Raw genomic sequence first — 15109 nt, forward strand, 5'->3', positions numbered from 1 at the left:
CTCTTTATGTTGCGAATAGAATGCTTGTTCTAGCGTTGAAACAGTTGCTTGTGATGTGTTCTTGAGGATAAAACCCTCCGCGCCCATATACACAGCGAGAACGGGCGTCTAAGCATGTGTATAAAATATATACCAATGAATATCTACACCCGCTCTCTTCAATCCAATAAGCAGACGCGAGACCGAGATCCAGATTGCGCCTCAGTCCAAGAGCTACTCCGGCTTCTTTTGCTGCGTATCCTAACCCAGGAGTGAAAAGCGGAAACAGAAAAGGAAAAAAAAATAAACCTGTACCCCGCCACCCCCAAAAGGAAAGAGGCTCAGGCGATGCCATCTATGACCAGTTGTTCTTGTTCTTGAACCACTTGAGCGTCTCCAGCGCCGCCTGCACGCGCATGCCCAACCTCGCGTCAAAGACGAACGCCTCCCATGCGACGACCTTGTCGAGCCACTCCTGGCACTCGTCCGTCTTTGTCTTGCGGTAAGTCGCCGTGGCCTTGGCCTGGCCCTCGGCATCCGCCGGCTCGTCAGCCGCCGCGGCGCGCTTCTCCGGCTGGCAGGCCTCGAACCAGGCCACAGCTGCCATTTCGTAGTGTGCCATGGGCAACGGGTACTCGTCCTTGGTAGGGCCCTTGAATGCCGCCCTGCAAATTGTTAGTCTCTGGCTCTCTCTCCCTTCTCGGGCGCATGCTCAGACTCACCTATCCGCATTCAAGACCTCAGTCTGAAGAATCGTCCTCGCGTCCTCGAACCGTCCCAGTGTCCTGTAGACGGCCGCCAGGCAAATGGACCGGATAGAGGACTCGTCCGGGGTCGCCTTGACCTTCGCCAACGCCTCAGCCGGCAGGGTGCAGCGCCCCCACTCCAGGCTCTTGACCGACAGATTCAGCTCGTCGTCGTTCATCCGCTTGGTACCGTTCCACAGGTTGACCATTTCCTGGGCGGGGCTGACGGCAACGGCATCGGCTAGGTCGACCTTGAGCTCCTTGGCGCGGTCCTCCCACTTCTGGACCTTGCGCGTGATGAAGGTGTCGAAGGGCAGCTGGCGCGCCATGAATTTCTTGCGCCCGGCAACGGTCGGCGCCTTGCGGAACAGCTCCTCGGCCTTCTTCTTGCGCCGCCGCATCTCCTCTTCATCCTTCTTCTCGGCATGGAAGGCGTCGCGGTAGAGTTCAAGCTCTGCGCAGCCCGCCATGTAGTAGTATAGCGTGTGGCTCCAGTCGTTGAGCTCGAGGCAGCGCAGAAATGTCTTCTGCATCAACTCCCAGTCCTGGTGCGACATGGCGGCGAGCGCCAGCTCGAAGCAATTGAGCGCCGTCACCTGGCGCATCTTGGACTCCTCACCCGTCGTGAGCAGCTGGATGGCGTCGGCGAGCCGGCGCTGCTGCGCCATGACGCGCGACTCCTCGACGCGCCACAGGCGCGATTCCGGGTACCGCGTCCGCATCGACGCCAGCAGCGCCTCACACTTGGCGGCTGGGTACCCGACCATCTCGGCGTCGGCGTCAAAGTCCCGCTCGGCAGGCGTGATGTCCGCCTGACCCATGAGGCCGTTGTAGTACCCGAGGAGGATCAGGCCCGACACGGCGCCATTGAGGTTGTCGAACTGTGTGCTCTTCCACAGCATGCGCACGCCGCGGTCGCGGTCACCTCGGAAGCCGACGACGTACAGGAGGCGGGAAAAGGCGGGCGGCACCATGCTGAGCATGAAGAGGAGCATGCCGAAGCACATATTGGCGCCGCTGTGAATGAAGGCGTCTACGGGGTTGGAGAAGACGCCGGATTCGGTGTCCGAGTCGTCCGCCATTTGCGACGAGACCTGCAAGGGTGCGAGCTTCGCGTCGCCCGACGAGGGCGTCGACGTGCCTGAGTTCATGTCGAGTGCGGCCAGCTCCTGGACTGGGAGGGTCTCGGGTGCAGCTGGCCCGTTCGGCTTCTTCTCCGCCGGCGTCTCGGACCCGGACTTGGGGACGACCTCGCTGGCGTCGACGAACTCAAGGTCGCTGTCGTCGTTACGGTCCAGGCCGGCGAATTCTTGGTCGTCGAAGCTGCCGGGCATCTTGCCGTCGCTCATGAGCTGCCGCAGCGGCGGCGGGTCGGCCTTTGCCTTGTCCTTCTCCAATGCCTTGGCCTCCTGCAGCATGATGCCGTCCAGGGTGACGAACGCCTTGCGCAGCTTGTAGAAGCCCTTGAGGGCTTCGGTCAGGCTCTCATGGAGGACGGCGACAACGGCGGCCATAAGCTGAGACTCGGCGTGGATGAGAAGGAATTCGGTGCCCGGTGGGTAGATCCTGCTGCTCGAGGCATGCCCCTCGCGCTCGGCCTTTTTGTAGTCTGCCCACGCCTTGGCCTCGGTCTCGGCCAGCCGTTTCGAGGCCTCATTCATGACCTCCTTCTCGAAGCCGAGGACGGAGCGGAGAAACGTCGTCATCGACATGCCCAGCTGGTGGAAGGCCGAGTCGCCCTTCCGCAGACGCTCCTCGGCGCCGTCAATGTCGTCGTTCATGATGAAGGCGGCGGCCGTCATGGCGTCCTCGATATCGGCCATTTCCTTGGCAGACAGCTCCTTGGAGGAGAGGTTGAGCGACGACGAGGCCGGGCTCGCATTGCTGCTCGCCTTGGCCGACGACCGGAACCATGAGCCGAGCCTACTCATTGTGAAGGGTGAGGAGGCTGAGCACGTGGTGAACGTCCGAAATGTAGAAAAATTGCGGGCGGGAAAACGTGTGAAAGCTGTCCTGCTGGGGGAGTCTTTTTTCCCCCGTCTTCCTCTCTTTTTTCTCCTTCCCCAAACCTCTGGAGTCGGGCGCTGCGGAGCTGTTGTGAAGGCCGCTGGAAACCGGAAGTGTTCTGGTGAGTCGCTGGCAAGAGGTTGCGGATCACAGACGACGGGCTTGGGCGCTGAAACACGGGTCGAAGAGTCCGAATCTTGGTTGCCGACTGGCGATAGTGACTGGATGGCGTCTTAACCAGTGACGGATGCTGAAGAGTGCTGATCTGGGACTTCACTGCGGTTGTGGGAACCCGTGGTGGTATTACAGATTGGGCACGAGATGCGATAAATGGCTCCCCGGACGGTCGAAAGAGAAAGAGACGAGGTCTACAGCATAAGAGACGGAGAACTGGAGAGCCGAAAGCGGTGGGCCTATACACAGTAGGATACTTTTGTCGATGGGCCTGAACTATGTTGGGGGGGACGCTGCGGAGTGAGGGAGAGGTGAGATGTCGTCGGTGTCACGAGCAAGCAAGGCTGAGTGAGCTTTGCCGATGACGAAGAGAATGCAACTGCTAGTGGTGAGGACGAGGTGTGAGGTCAGCAGTGAAGGAGAGAAAACTGCGTAGGAATACGTAGAGTGAGAAAGGAAAGTGGGACAAGTGCCAAGGCATGGCCGAGTACATGTAGGGATGGACGTACTGAACAGTTGGCAAGGAAGACGGAAGAAACAAGTAGTGTCAGACGGACGAGTCGTTCGCAACGGCCGTCATTGACAGGCAACGTATGAGATGTGTGTGTGTGAGTGATGAGGTGTGTGCGTGTATGTGTGCAAATGTGTACAGCTCATCCAACTGGATACACGTATTCGGCGTCAGGGGACGGGGGAACAGAAGCCCAAGTCTGGTTGCCTTTAGTTAGGGTTGTTGTACTTGCTTGGTTGCCGTGTGGCGCGGGGCACGCGGAGGCGGCGGCGGTCAAGTCGATGACTGAATGGACTTGACGAGTTCCTAGAGCGCTGGGGCTAAGGGCTTCTCGTTTATGCGCCGGCGAGTGCACCAGTTGAAGGATGGGACAGGGCGGGGTTCGGCAGATTGGACGGAGATGCGTGTCAGTCAGTATGAGTTGTTTAATGAACTGAATGTAGAGGCGGTAGAATGTGTAGTGAGATGGGTAAGTCGGCGGAAGAAGAGGCGCAAGCACAATTGTGCTGCTCGGTACTCGAGTTTGTTGACGTAGCTATGCGAGCACCTCTGGAATAGCGCAATTTGTGAACAGGCAGGCAGCTTAACGAAGATTTGAATAGGCAGAGCCTATTCGCCGTCAGTGACAACAGGGAGGAAAGCGAAGGTTACGAGAGCTGCAGCAGTAGCGTCGTATTACGGGCTTTTGACCAGTGGCTGAGCCGTCCGCGTCCGCATCCGCATCCGCTTTCGCACTTTGCATGTCTTTGACCCGTTGATCCATTGACCTACAGTCCTTTTTTCTTTTGCTTCACTGATTATCAACGAATCCGCCGCTGCGGGCGGTGGGGGGACAGGGCCCGGGGTCATCGGGACCCTCGGCTCCTGGCAATCCCCAAGTTCCCTTTGGGCATTGGGGGTGTCGCGTGTTTCCCTCCGCTCCGGCCCTTGAGGCACTTTGTTCAAAAGTCATTGGTGGCTGGCCGTAACCTCTAACCTCACTGAGGAATGTGTCTCGTCGGCCCGGCTGTGATGGATTATTGAGGTAGCAGGGAACTACCGAAGCCGATGATGAGCCAACTTGGTCCAAGCCGGTCTTCTGCGGGCTTAAGAAGTCGTCGAGGCGCATCTTTCGAGCCTGCGGGCCTTCTCCAGCATCACCGTCAGAGGCCGCCCATTTCCGAGCAGCTAGGGGCTAGACATCGCAAAGGGTGTGTGTGTGTGTGTGTCCTGCGCAGGCCCAAGGGACCCTTAGCCAAGGGATCATCCGCTACTGCATCTTGCATTGCAGCTAGAGGTCTGGCGCAACTCACTGGATTCGGCTTCCGCTGTCCGAATAGCGAATTGCTAATTCCCTAGGTGTTATGGCCTGTAGTAGGGGACGCACCAAGGAAGGCGGACTGATTCACGAATCAAGCCCACATTTCTCTTGACCCCCCTCCCAGGATACAAAGCATCGGTTCCCCGACCAGGTGGCCCTGCTGAGACGGCGACATGAATAAGAATGTCCTTGACAGCTCGAAAGAGACAGCCAACAACACCATAAGCCTCTCGTTGACGGAAGCTTCCCTCGTCTAAACTCGCCAGACTTTATCCCCTTCCGTGACCCGAGGGGTGCCTCGCAAGCAGACCGCGCAACCACTTCAACGTCTGGCTCGCATGCTCAGTCCCCTAATTCCGAGACGAGTGACGGCCGTTGCGCGAGATTGCAGCACCACGGTCGAGAGTTTAAAGGGGAGAGCCCAGCGAACCTTGGGGGCGTCTAGAAGATCTGGACAGATCTCCCTGTTCCTAATCGGACACGGCCTGCACTGACTGGCTCGAACCTTGTGCACGAACAATTTCGTCTCGTCCCATCTGTCATACTTCCAAAGGCCGTCATCTCCATCGTACAAGGCGAAGAAGAGCCACGGATGCACGCGCACTAGAGCTGTATCAAATGTTTCCGGGGATTGCAGCGGCTTGCCCGTCATATTCTCGTCGGAGTTGACTTCTGTCTTTGGAGAAAAACTTTGGGGGTTGGACTTGTACACGAAAAGGTCTTCCTCGTTCTTGAAGGCATCATGATCGCCGAGTCGTCGGTCTCAGCGGAAGGGAGTTAGGTAGGTTGGTTAGGTTTGTTGCTGATTCTAGTATCGACTCTGGCAGCTGTTGTTGGGAAATGGCTGGTGATTTTTTGATGTTTAGCCACAGGCAACTATCCCAAACTCTTCCAAGAATGCCCATCTCTGTTGTTCCTTGCGGCACTCGCTGCTTTGGTGTTGTGCCTCGCCTCGGAAGAAGCAAACCACCAGTGCATGCCGTAGTGCGCCCTGCCCCACTCCTCTACTGGTCTTTCGAGGCGGTTGCATTCTGGCCGTCTTGCTGTGATTCTGACCTCACCCCACCGAAGCCTTAAAGGCAGATAGCTACCTACCCCGCCATCAGCCGAGACGTCAAGCTGACTACCTACACTACGTACTTTCTTCTGCCATCAAAGCGGACAACCAAAAACAACCCATCGTCGCCATCAGAAACAAAAAAAATACTACATCCGTAGACTTTGCAAGCTCAAGAATCTTTCTCTGGACATCTTCGCAAGTTCGCCAACCGATTGACGTCAGTCAGCAGCTCCTGACTCACCGACTATTCTCCAACCCTTTCCCGGTTCTAAGCTTCCAACAAACCAAGGGGGGTCACCAGCTCAGCTCCTCAACTGCGCCCAATCTCCCCCAACTCCAATACTGCTACCACCACCTTCTCTACGCAAAATCATATCAGGTTACCCATCATGGCTAGCAAGCGTATCGCCAAGGTGTGTCTTCACCCCTCATCCTCTCCCTCCCACAGACCGCCGCTTCCTCAGTTCAACACCCAGCCTGGATCAGACTAACCAACGCCTCCGACCACCAGGAACTCACAGAGATCACCGCTTCCCCTCCCGAGGGCATGACCATCGCCCTCGCCCGAGACGCCGACCTGCACACCTGGCATGTCACCATCGCCGGTCCCGAAGACAGCCCTTACGCCGGTGGCGTCTTCGCCGTCCTCGTCAGCCTGCCCAAGGATTACCCCTTCAAAGCCCCCGTCGTCAAGTTCGTCACCCGCGTCTACCACCCCAACATCACAAACGACGCCGCCGGCAATATTTGCATGGGCATGCTCAAGCCCGAGAACTGGAAGCCCGCCACCAAGCTCGCCGCCGTCCTTGAGGCCCTCCGCAGCCTCCTCGCCGAGCCCCAGCCCGACGATCCCCTCGAGGCCCGCATTGCCGACGAGTATAAGAACAACCGTCCCGAGTTCGAGAAACAGGCCAAGCAGTACGTCACCCGCTACGCTAAGGGCACTCCAAACTTCTCCGCCCCCGAGCCTGCCGCTGCTGGCGCCAAATGAGCTCGTCCTATTCTCTCCATCGCCCAAACTTCTTGCGGAAGGATGTGGAGATGGGGAAAAGGACACGAGATCATGGACGGGGCGACAACACCGCCCACAAAATCAGCCTCTCGGACATGGGTTGAGAGAGTTGGGACAAGAATAAGAATACACGGGGTTTCGACCAAGAATGACGGCGTTTTCATCGTTGAACCATCAGGGCAAGAGCATTATCGGCGTTTGGGCGGGAACAAATGGCGGAATATGGATCTCGGTGTCTCTAGACTCCGTGGCCTTGGAAGTTTCCAGGCCTCATTATCGATATGCAGAGCGGACGCAAGTGCGGCAGTGCCACCCCGGATTCGATGTCATCACTTAGGAGCTTTCCGCAACGATAGGGCTTTGGGCACGTTCTGGTTTTTGCCTCGGTTTGGGGATTTGTTAAGACGGGTTTCAGACTAGAATGCTATAGAACCCAATTCAGCGAGCGGCCAGTCAAGCGGCAGGCTTCTTCGTGCAGGTGACCAAATATCCGTTTCCCCATCATCTCGCTTCCCCGACTGCAGCATGTTATTTCACTGTCACCAAGTCCACGATTCGTACTTCTTGATCAGCACAAAGAAAATCTCGAGCCTTGTTAGATGCTTCTCGGCATCCCTATCTACAACTTGTCTAGACAAACGCTACTGGTCTTACTCAGACAGGCAATCTCTTCCGTACAAATCTCGGGGGCCGACCAAAAGAAACCCCAATATGCTGGAGGGGAGGGGGGGATGTATGACCACACCCCTCTTGAAGAATAATGTCCGTTTTTCGCTTGTCAATGCAAAGTGTCCCGCGTGCCATGTAGTCATTACCATTAAATGAAGATTTCCCCCAAACGCCGTGGCTCAATGCATGCATGCAACTGTGTGATCCTCCTTGTGATTGTTAATCACATCACCTCTGCCGATCTGCCCAACATCCTACGTCCAAAGAGGGTGCCCTTTCTACGAACCTCCCCTTCCGCCTCAGTAGCATTGCCGCTGTCCACCGTGCCAGCGGCGTACGTCGCGGCTCTCTGGTGTTCCGTCTGGACCTTGACACGCCTCTCTTCCCGCTGGTGGTCGATCGTGACTTGGCTGAGATGGCCGAATCCGTTGCGACGCTTGAAGCAGGCTTCCATAAGGGCGTTCGCGTCCAACAGCCGGCGAGGCATGGCCTGGATGACGGAAAACATCTCCATGGGGTCCGTGATGGACCGAACCTCGTTCTCGCCCAACTTGAATATGGCCAAGGCGATCCGGAACAATGTCTTGGATCCTTCGTAGAATATTACATCCCAAACACGAAGGGTACTCTCGATGGGTAGAGTACCAATGAAGCAGCTCATAAACCAGGCTGTCATACAGAGCGTGATGGGTGGGAGTCGGTTGGAGGAAATACTAGGTTGGTTTTTTCTCCTCGACCTCGGCTTCTTCACAGGTTTCGCTGGCCGCGCCGCATTCGGGTCACCTTCCATGTCATCGCCGATCTTGGCCCAGACGGCGGGCATAGACTCCCTGATGGCGTTCATCAGGACACCAAGGTCCACCTTGGAACCTTCTAAGCTCATTTCGTGCGTGCCAGGCAAGTATACACGGGTGATAACGTTCAGAAGCCAAAACGCCTTCTCTTCCGAGTCCATAAACAAGAGCAGTAAGCCCGCCAAGAAGTTGAGGCTCTGGCAGTAACCGATGCGCGGGTTGTAAATGGCAAAGGCGTGCAGCACTCGTCTGAGGGACGAGATGATTTCAGGTTCATTTTTGTCACCGTTCTCGTCCCCCGCTGACTGCCCGTCTCGTGCGGGTTCCGTGTTGGGTTTCGAGGCCATGCTTGCCGGCTTGAACTTGACGTTATCGGGAAACGTGCGGTGGAGGTCTCGCTCAATGGCTTCGACATCGACATCTTTGGCCTTCTTCTTCAGCAATGTATCATAGAGGCCCGCGTGCTTTGCGAGAATGGCAGGCCCCCCCGCGTAGTAGAACCAGGCCGCCCCTCTCCACTCGGGAGGAATCCCTTTCCGGACAAATCGTTTGGCCTTGGCACTGTGGGGAGGAAAACGCTCAGGACTGCTCGTCATGAGCTCGTTTTCTCGCAGGAACGCTACCCACTTCTTCCGGCGCCGATCGAGGTATTCGGAGTAACCCTTGTTCCAGGTGTCGTACTGCTGTTTGGTGATGTACTGATTGGCCTTCTTGAAGCCGTACCGATCTCGCGATCCTGGCTCTTCTATTTCGACGGGCTCGGGCTCCACAGCCGTCTGAACAGACGAGGCCGAAGTACTGCCTATCTGTGGTGATGTGGCTGGCGTTTCATTTTGAAGGGACTTTGCAGAGTCCCGCTTGTCCTTCTCGTCTTTGTCGTCCTCCTTCTGATCGTAGTCGAGCAGGCCAACCTCTTTTGGCAGAGAGGCTGGGTATCCAGAGATCCTGAACATGGCCGTGGACTCACGGACAATCGTGTCAGGGGCAGGGATGGCCAAAGAATTGGCTTGTGCCGGTCGTGGTTCGCTGAGCGCTTCCAGCATTCTCGTGTTGCGCTTGTTGATCTCGGCGGCCGGGACCGGACGAACGTCGTCGTTGTCTTCGGGGCTTGAGTCGTCTCGAAAGCCCTTCTCGTACATACCCATCACGTCTTCGACACTAAGCTCCTCCCCGTTAGCGTACAGCGATGGGATTGAGCTATTCTTGGTGAGAACACTGCTTCTTTCCGTCACGTACGTTCCCTGTGCACTCGACGCAGTCATTTGAGACCGATAACTGGATCTCATCTCGTCTTCTCCGCTCATCCAGGGCGCCTCACGCGTGTGTGCCGACAGACCAGAGCTCGAGCTATCGACGCGGCCAGAGTATGCCAGTGGAGGACGAGCAAGACCTGAAGGAGGCGGAGCACTTCGTAAACGAGACGGAGCGCGGGGTTCGTACTGGTCGCCTCCGGCAGCCGGCATCGAGGCAAACGTCGAGGCCGACCTTGCAGAGGATCCCGACTGACCCCGTGGCCGCGGCCACACGTTTTGATGCGAATTGGGATCAGAACGTGGCTCTGAAGGCGACTGGTTGGCTCGTGAGCGGTAGGACTCTTGCAGGGGTTGCTTGATGCTGGGCCGTCTCGGGCGGGAGAAGTTGTCGATCTGCATAGTGTCTATCGAGGAACGTTCGTCGTCGTCGTCGTAGGGTATCGGGGATCTAATCGAGCGGGCGACGGCTCTGCTGGTCCATTCGTCGGCACTCAGGTCGTCTTCGAGATCATGGCTTGGACTCGGGGCCAGCGAGCGGAAAGTAGGGGAGGAGGGGTAGGGACGGTCGGAATCATAGGCAGGACGTCTTGGAGAGAGCGGCTGCACCTGGGAGTCGATGGAGTTTTGTTGCATTACAAAATTGCTGGAGCTGTTGGCGAGCGAGTCCCAGCGCGGAGGAGAGGTGGGCAAGGGTTGTGGGTGGGCTGCTGAGAAGCCGGATTCGGGACGCTCTGGAACGTCAGAAGTTGAGATGGGTTTCGGATGGGTCCGCCTCGAAGCATAAATACCGAATTGGCGATGCTTCATGCTACTCCGACGGCGCATGTTAGGGTCCTGGTCTGCCATGGCTCCCGGGGTGATCTGGGCGTCGGGTTGGGCAGAGTCCGCTGCCACGGCCATGAGGGTCATATTGATTGATGCCCTCCGGCCGTTGTATGGCAGCGGCAAACACTAATCAAGCAGTTGAACCAGCGCAGGACGCGTTGAGTTTTGAAGATGTTGTTTTTTCTTTTCGTTGCGGATCTCTGCCAGCAAGTTTGGATGGATCTGTGACGGGTGCTACGATAGCGTGGTCAAGTGGTGGTGCAGGCGGATTGCGGTAGGGCATTCAAAGTCGTTCCTGATGATACCATTGCGGCACATGCATGAACCTTGCGTCTGGCAGCAACCCTCTTTGAATGGTCTCAGCAACGGGTACTGGCCAGGCGGGGCCGAATCAATGGTGATCGCTGCTGGAAGCCGGGATACGACGGGCTGAAGAACGGTCGGTGCGAAATGCGGCGCAGGAGAAGGGGGGGGAAGTGACAATCAGGCTGCGTCGTGCAAGGAACGTCAGGTTTCCAGCGTCACAGGGCGTACGGAACGAGGTGATACCCTGACGACGGTTCATGCGCATGCGCATGCAAACTGGGGGTTGGATGTAAGGGGCGAAGGTGGAAGTGGTCGGGGATGGCCAACAGCTGAGTCAACGAGCGTCGTTCGAGTTGGTCGGTCGGAGGTTGCGAAACAAGAGACGCAGAAAGTCGGAAACGGCTCAGACAACCTTGGGTACAGACGCAGGCGAAGGTCGTCTCGTCGTCAGCAAAGTGAGGAGAAAGAAGGGAGCGGGATCCGGCCGATGCGGTGTAGTGTAGTATTGTGGCAGTCTCCAGTCTCCAGTTTCCAGTCTCCAGTCTCCGGCGTATGTCCAATGGATCAAGGCAAATGTATCCGTATTGGACAGGACGAAAGCGGTGGGTGGGTTGGTGGATGGCGGCGGATTGCAAGAAGGACTTTTCTGGGGGGGCGTATGCCTGCTGTCGCAGATGAAGATGCTAAAACTGAAGCGAGCGTTTGGACCCAGACCGGGGCGTCGTCATTGGCTTAAGCCGAGGACGGGAGGGCAAGAAAGAAAAAACAACAAAGAGACAAATCGATGGCAGGCTTCTTCGAGGGTTCCAAAGCCGAGCAAGCGTCTTGCTTCTTCTTCTTTTTTCTGCTGTGGTAATCTGGAGGATTAGGGCGGATTGGTCAAGCGTGGCGCCGCCAAGTTTGAAGTGTCTCGGAGACGAAGGGGGATTGACTCGTGCGTCAGAATTTGGGGGAGACGCTGCCACGAGGCAGAAGAAAAGACGACGGCGGTCGGATGTTTGGACGGTGCTGTGATTGGTTGCCTTTTTGAGAGACTGTGCGGTCTGAGTTCGGATCGTGTGGTCGAACGTGGTCGAGCAGCAGAGCGAATAAGGTAGATACTGCTAGGTAGGCAGTATGTACTCTGTAGTCGTGGAGGAAAGAAAAGTTGAGACAGGCCCTTGAAAGTAGAAGGAGACGGAAAGGAGGCGGCGAAGCGGGAGAAGCGACGGCACGACGACACGACGACACGAAGAAGAAGAGAAAAAGAGGAAGAAGAAAATTACTCGGGTGAATTGCGCCGATAACAAGCGATGTCTGGTGACGATAACAAAGTCAAGTAAAATGGAAGGGGAAGAAGGAAAGAAGGGCCTTAGGGGGGTGTGGGGGTCAGAGCCGCGGAAGACGACGATGATGACGGCAGGCGGAAAACAGGAAGGAGGACCAAGCAGGTGATTGATGCCAGTGCAGATGCAGGATGCAGGTGAATCGTGAGGGTGAAGGTGAGTTGAATGTGCAGCGCAGGGAGGTGCGATGCAGTCGCGGTTGAGGTTGCAGGCGAAGCCAAGAAGGTGCAGGCAGGTGCGGAAGGAAGGACCAGAGAACTTCGAGGAAGGGGCGGCCAGGAGAGGTACACCACACAATAGGTAGGAAGAATAGGTAAACGAAGACGACGCCGGAGCAAGATGGGGAGATTGGATGAGTCGGATCGTCCTCTCACTTCCACTTGCTCTTTTCGCTTCCCAAGTTCCCTCTCGCCTGACGTGGTTGTCGAGATTCGCCCAGGAAATTTCGTGAAGCGGACGGACCATCAAAAGGACGACGACCCGTGGACGCCAGCGGGTGTATCGCGGTATTTCAAATGCCAATCACCGTCGTCATCGGTAAAATCGAAGCGCAGGCAGGCAGCCTTTGGTCAATCTATTCTACACTACATTCATTACCCACACAAGGTATACAGGCCACGCAGAGAGGGGTGGGCCCCATGCGCAAAGACGAGACGGACGACCAACCTGAATCCATCCCGAAAAGGAAGAGAAGCCAGCAATAGCAATAGATTGGTTCTAACGGTGAGTATTGAGCGTCTAGAGTCCTTCCACCCTTCTCTCGGTCTGTCCATCCCTCGCTTTCACTCTCGCTCCCATCGCTCCTCGCTTGCACGCCGGCACGGCGACACAACCTTTTGAATTTTCGATAACAATACACCTCAATGCGACTCGGCTCATAAACCTCATTCCATTGTCAACAAATCTCGCACAAATGCTGCACAGGAGTCAGGATCAAGGTGCCACTCTTCCCCGCAATCGCTCATCAATCATCTCTTAGGATGGCATCCAGGGTCCGTCAAATCGGTCGGCGCATGTTTACACGGCCCATGTCCATGGTCCTCCGTCCCTCCCCAGTTCCCCGTTTCTTCCTTCGAGAAGCGAATTCCATCGACTCGGCCTCTCCAAACTGATAAGGCCACCCGAGTACCGTCTCATGTTTCCTTCCGCGGCTTCCCGCCTTCCCTGTACTACCCAAGTCCAATAGTACTGCACATTATTACTTCCAACGACGCCCTGACCTTTCCCTACCTGCCTGTGCCTGAACACCCGGGTCATCCTGATCCAACAGCATTATTTCGAAGTGGCTTACGAAAACAACTACAAGACACATGAGATAAACCTGACGCCAAGGCCGGGAAACGAGAGGGAATCGTCAACAACTTGGAACTGCGGAAACTAGAGATTCGCAGCACGAACATGAGCCTTCCCCTTCCCCTCGACATATGAATTCCCAGAAATCTCGGGATCAGGCCGGAACGACGGAGAGATTGAGACTGAGAGCAGAGAACGGTCACAGAGGTCTGTGGCCTGCATACGGTCCCGCAACCGCAACCGCAACGTCCCGGCCATCAAACATCAAACGCAACCACTTGCAGGGGTGAGAACGAGATGGGTCAGCGCCGTTACCTGGCAGGGATACTCGCAGTAGGTGCACAAGGCCTCCACAGCCTCCTGGCCGGCGGCCCTTCCCACTGGGACTGCTCGGGGGCTGCAGGGCCCCAATGGGCCTTCACTTTGCGGGAAGAGGGTTTGCTAGTGCCCCTGGTGCCTGAAGCTATTCCCAAATGAGCCCTCCTTCTCCGCTGCCCAATCACTTTCCAATTTCCCGGATCAGGGCCCGATTCCGACCCTGACTGGCCTGGCATCCCTTTTCGGGAACTGAGAGAGAAAGTCTGCTAGAACCTCGCCCGTCGTTATTTGTAGTTGATTGGGCCACTTTACCCTCTTCAATGCGAGCAAGACATTTCTTGTCGGTTGGCTAACACTGACCAGAACCTCTTCCCGTTTTTGGTTTATCTCTCGTTGCTTTTCCCCCCTTTGTTTTTATTGACTGGCCCTCTTTTCGTTCTTTGTTTCTATCTGGAGACCGTTGCTTTTGGACCGCGGAATCGCTATCCGCCGGCCTCGAATTTGCGCCACTTCCAGAAAAGACGCCCGGCCTGCCTCCAACGTCGTATCTCAAAGGCAAGTTCATTTGGAGAATCGTCCTGCTTCCCTTCCTCAACCTTTATCAGTAATCTTGATGTTCTCGGAACAAATCGAGACCACGGCACCTTGGGCGCTATGGCAGCCTATGAGTGCCAAGTGAATGGCTCTCGTGCAAACAGAGACCAGCGGACATGCATCATCCTGTCTTCCTTGCTGGCCGATGCGAGCCCAGATCTCGATTATCAACCACGGCTCCGCCGGAAAGCATGGGAAATTTGACCGACTTGTACTTCATCCCACGATTCGCCCAAATCCCATGGCGGAGGCGCATCCAAATCGGCACCACAGGCTTGACCTTGGAGTGGGAATATTCGCACTCAAAAGAGGCACGACATCCTACCCCCTTCTTTTGGTCACTGCTTTGCCAACATTAGAGATGCCACCTAGGCTATTCGAATAGATTGCAGGGCAGAGAGCACCAAAGCACTTAGCCTTCGACTTGCCCTAGATCCTGGTCACATTCTCTCTCTGCCTGCCTTTGCTTCCCTTGCTTCTCACCATCGACATAAGCCTCTTTTAGCTTTCGAATCGGACATTTGTCTCGCTCTCCCTCGACCCGGCTATAAGGGGAAACCCAAAGTAGATGTACTTGCAGCTCAACAACCGCCAAGAGAGTGGTTTTTTTTTTCTTTTCTTTTCTTGTGCAGCATCTCGCCAGGGTCTTCTTGCGGGAACCCACCAAGGACGGACGGCATCTCTTACGCCGTCGGGGTTACCGCCAACTCTCAAGTCCCAAAGCCCTGAGTTCGTACTGCTTGTTCACTGCTGAGCTTCTAAAAGCGATGCGGCGCGACCTTTTCGTAAACGTCCGTTGTGAGTTATTCCGGCGGAGAACCAAGTCGGCGTATCTTCAACGTCTAACAAGGAACTTGGTGACTGAAGCATTTCGAATCAGTCTGCTCACCAGTTGCTCCCGCCCCTCGCCAACAACTAGTCTCTTAATGCCGTTGCGCTATGT

General features: G+C 56.2%; 4 protein-coding genes across 4 annotated transcripts; 2 read left to right on the forward strand and 2 right to left on the reverse strand.

Annotated features, from left to right (window-relative positions):
- Window positions 1–334: 334 nt before the first annotated feature.
- Window positions 335–2656, reverse strand: CH63R_00024 (Breast cancer protein; the record flags this gene model as incomplete). Its single annotated transcript, XM_018294999.1, has 2 exons — window positions 335–644; window positions 702–2656. 2 exons carry the CDS (start codon window positions 2654–2656, stop codon window positions 335–337), a joined length of 2265 nt encoding a protein of 754 aa, XP_018163361.1.
- Window positions 2657–6166: 3510 nt separating this feature from the next.
- On the forward strand, window positions 6167–6768 carry CH63R_00025 (Ubiquitin-conjugating enzyme; the record flags this gene model as incomplete). Its single annotated transcript, XM_018295000.1, has 2 exons — window positions 6167–6190; window positions 6289–6768. The coding sequence occupies 2 exons, from the start codon at window positions 6167–6169 to the stop codon at window positions 6766–6768; spliced, it is 504 nt and encodes a 167-aa protein (XP_018163362.1).
- Window positions 6769–7681: 913 nt separating this feature from the next.
- CH63R_00026 (TBC domain-containing protein) lies at window positions 7682–10414 on the reverse strand (the record flags this gene model as incomplete). Its single annotated transcript, XM_018295001.1, has 1 exon — window positions 7682–10414. The coding sequence occupies one exon, from the start codon at window positions 10412–10414 to the stop codon at window positions 7682–7684; it is 2733 nt and encodes a 910-aa protein (XP_018163363.1).
- A 2062-nt stretch (window positions 10415–12476) lies between these two features.
- Window positions 12477–12665, forward strand: CH63R_00027 (uncharacterized protein; the record flags this gene model as incomplete). Its single annotated transcript, XM_018295002.1, has 1 exon — window positions 12477–12665. One exon carries the CDS (start codon window positions 12477–12479, stop codon window positions 12663–12665), a length of 189 nt encoding a protein of 62 aa, XP_018163364.1.
- Window positions 12666–15109: the final 2444 nt, after the last annotated feature.

This window comes from Colletotrichum higginsianum, chromosome 1 (genome assembly GCF_001672515.1).
Source record: "Colletotrichum higginsianum IMI 349063 chromosome 1, whole genome shotgun sequence".
NCBI classification, from domain to species: domain Eukaryota; kingdom Fungi; phylum Ascomycota; class Sordariomycetes; order Glomerellales; family Glomerellaceae; genus Colletotrichum; species Colletotrichum higginsianum.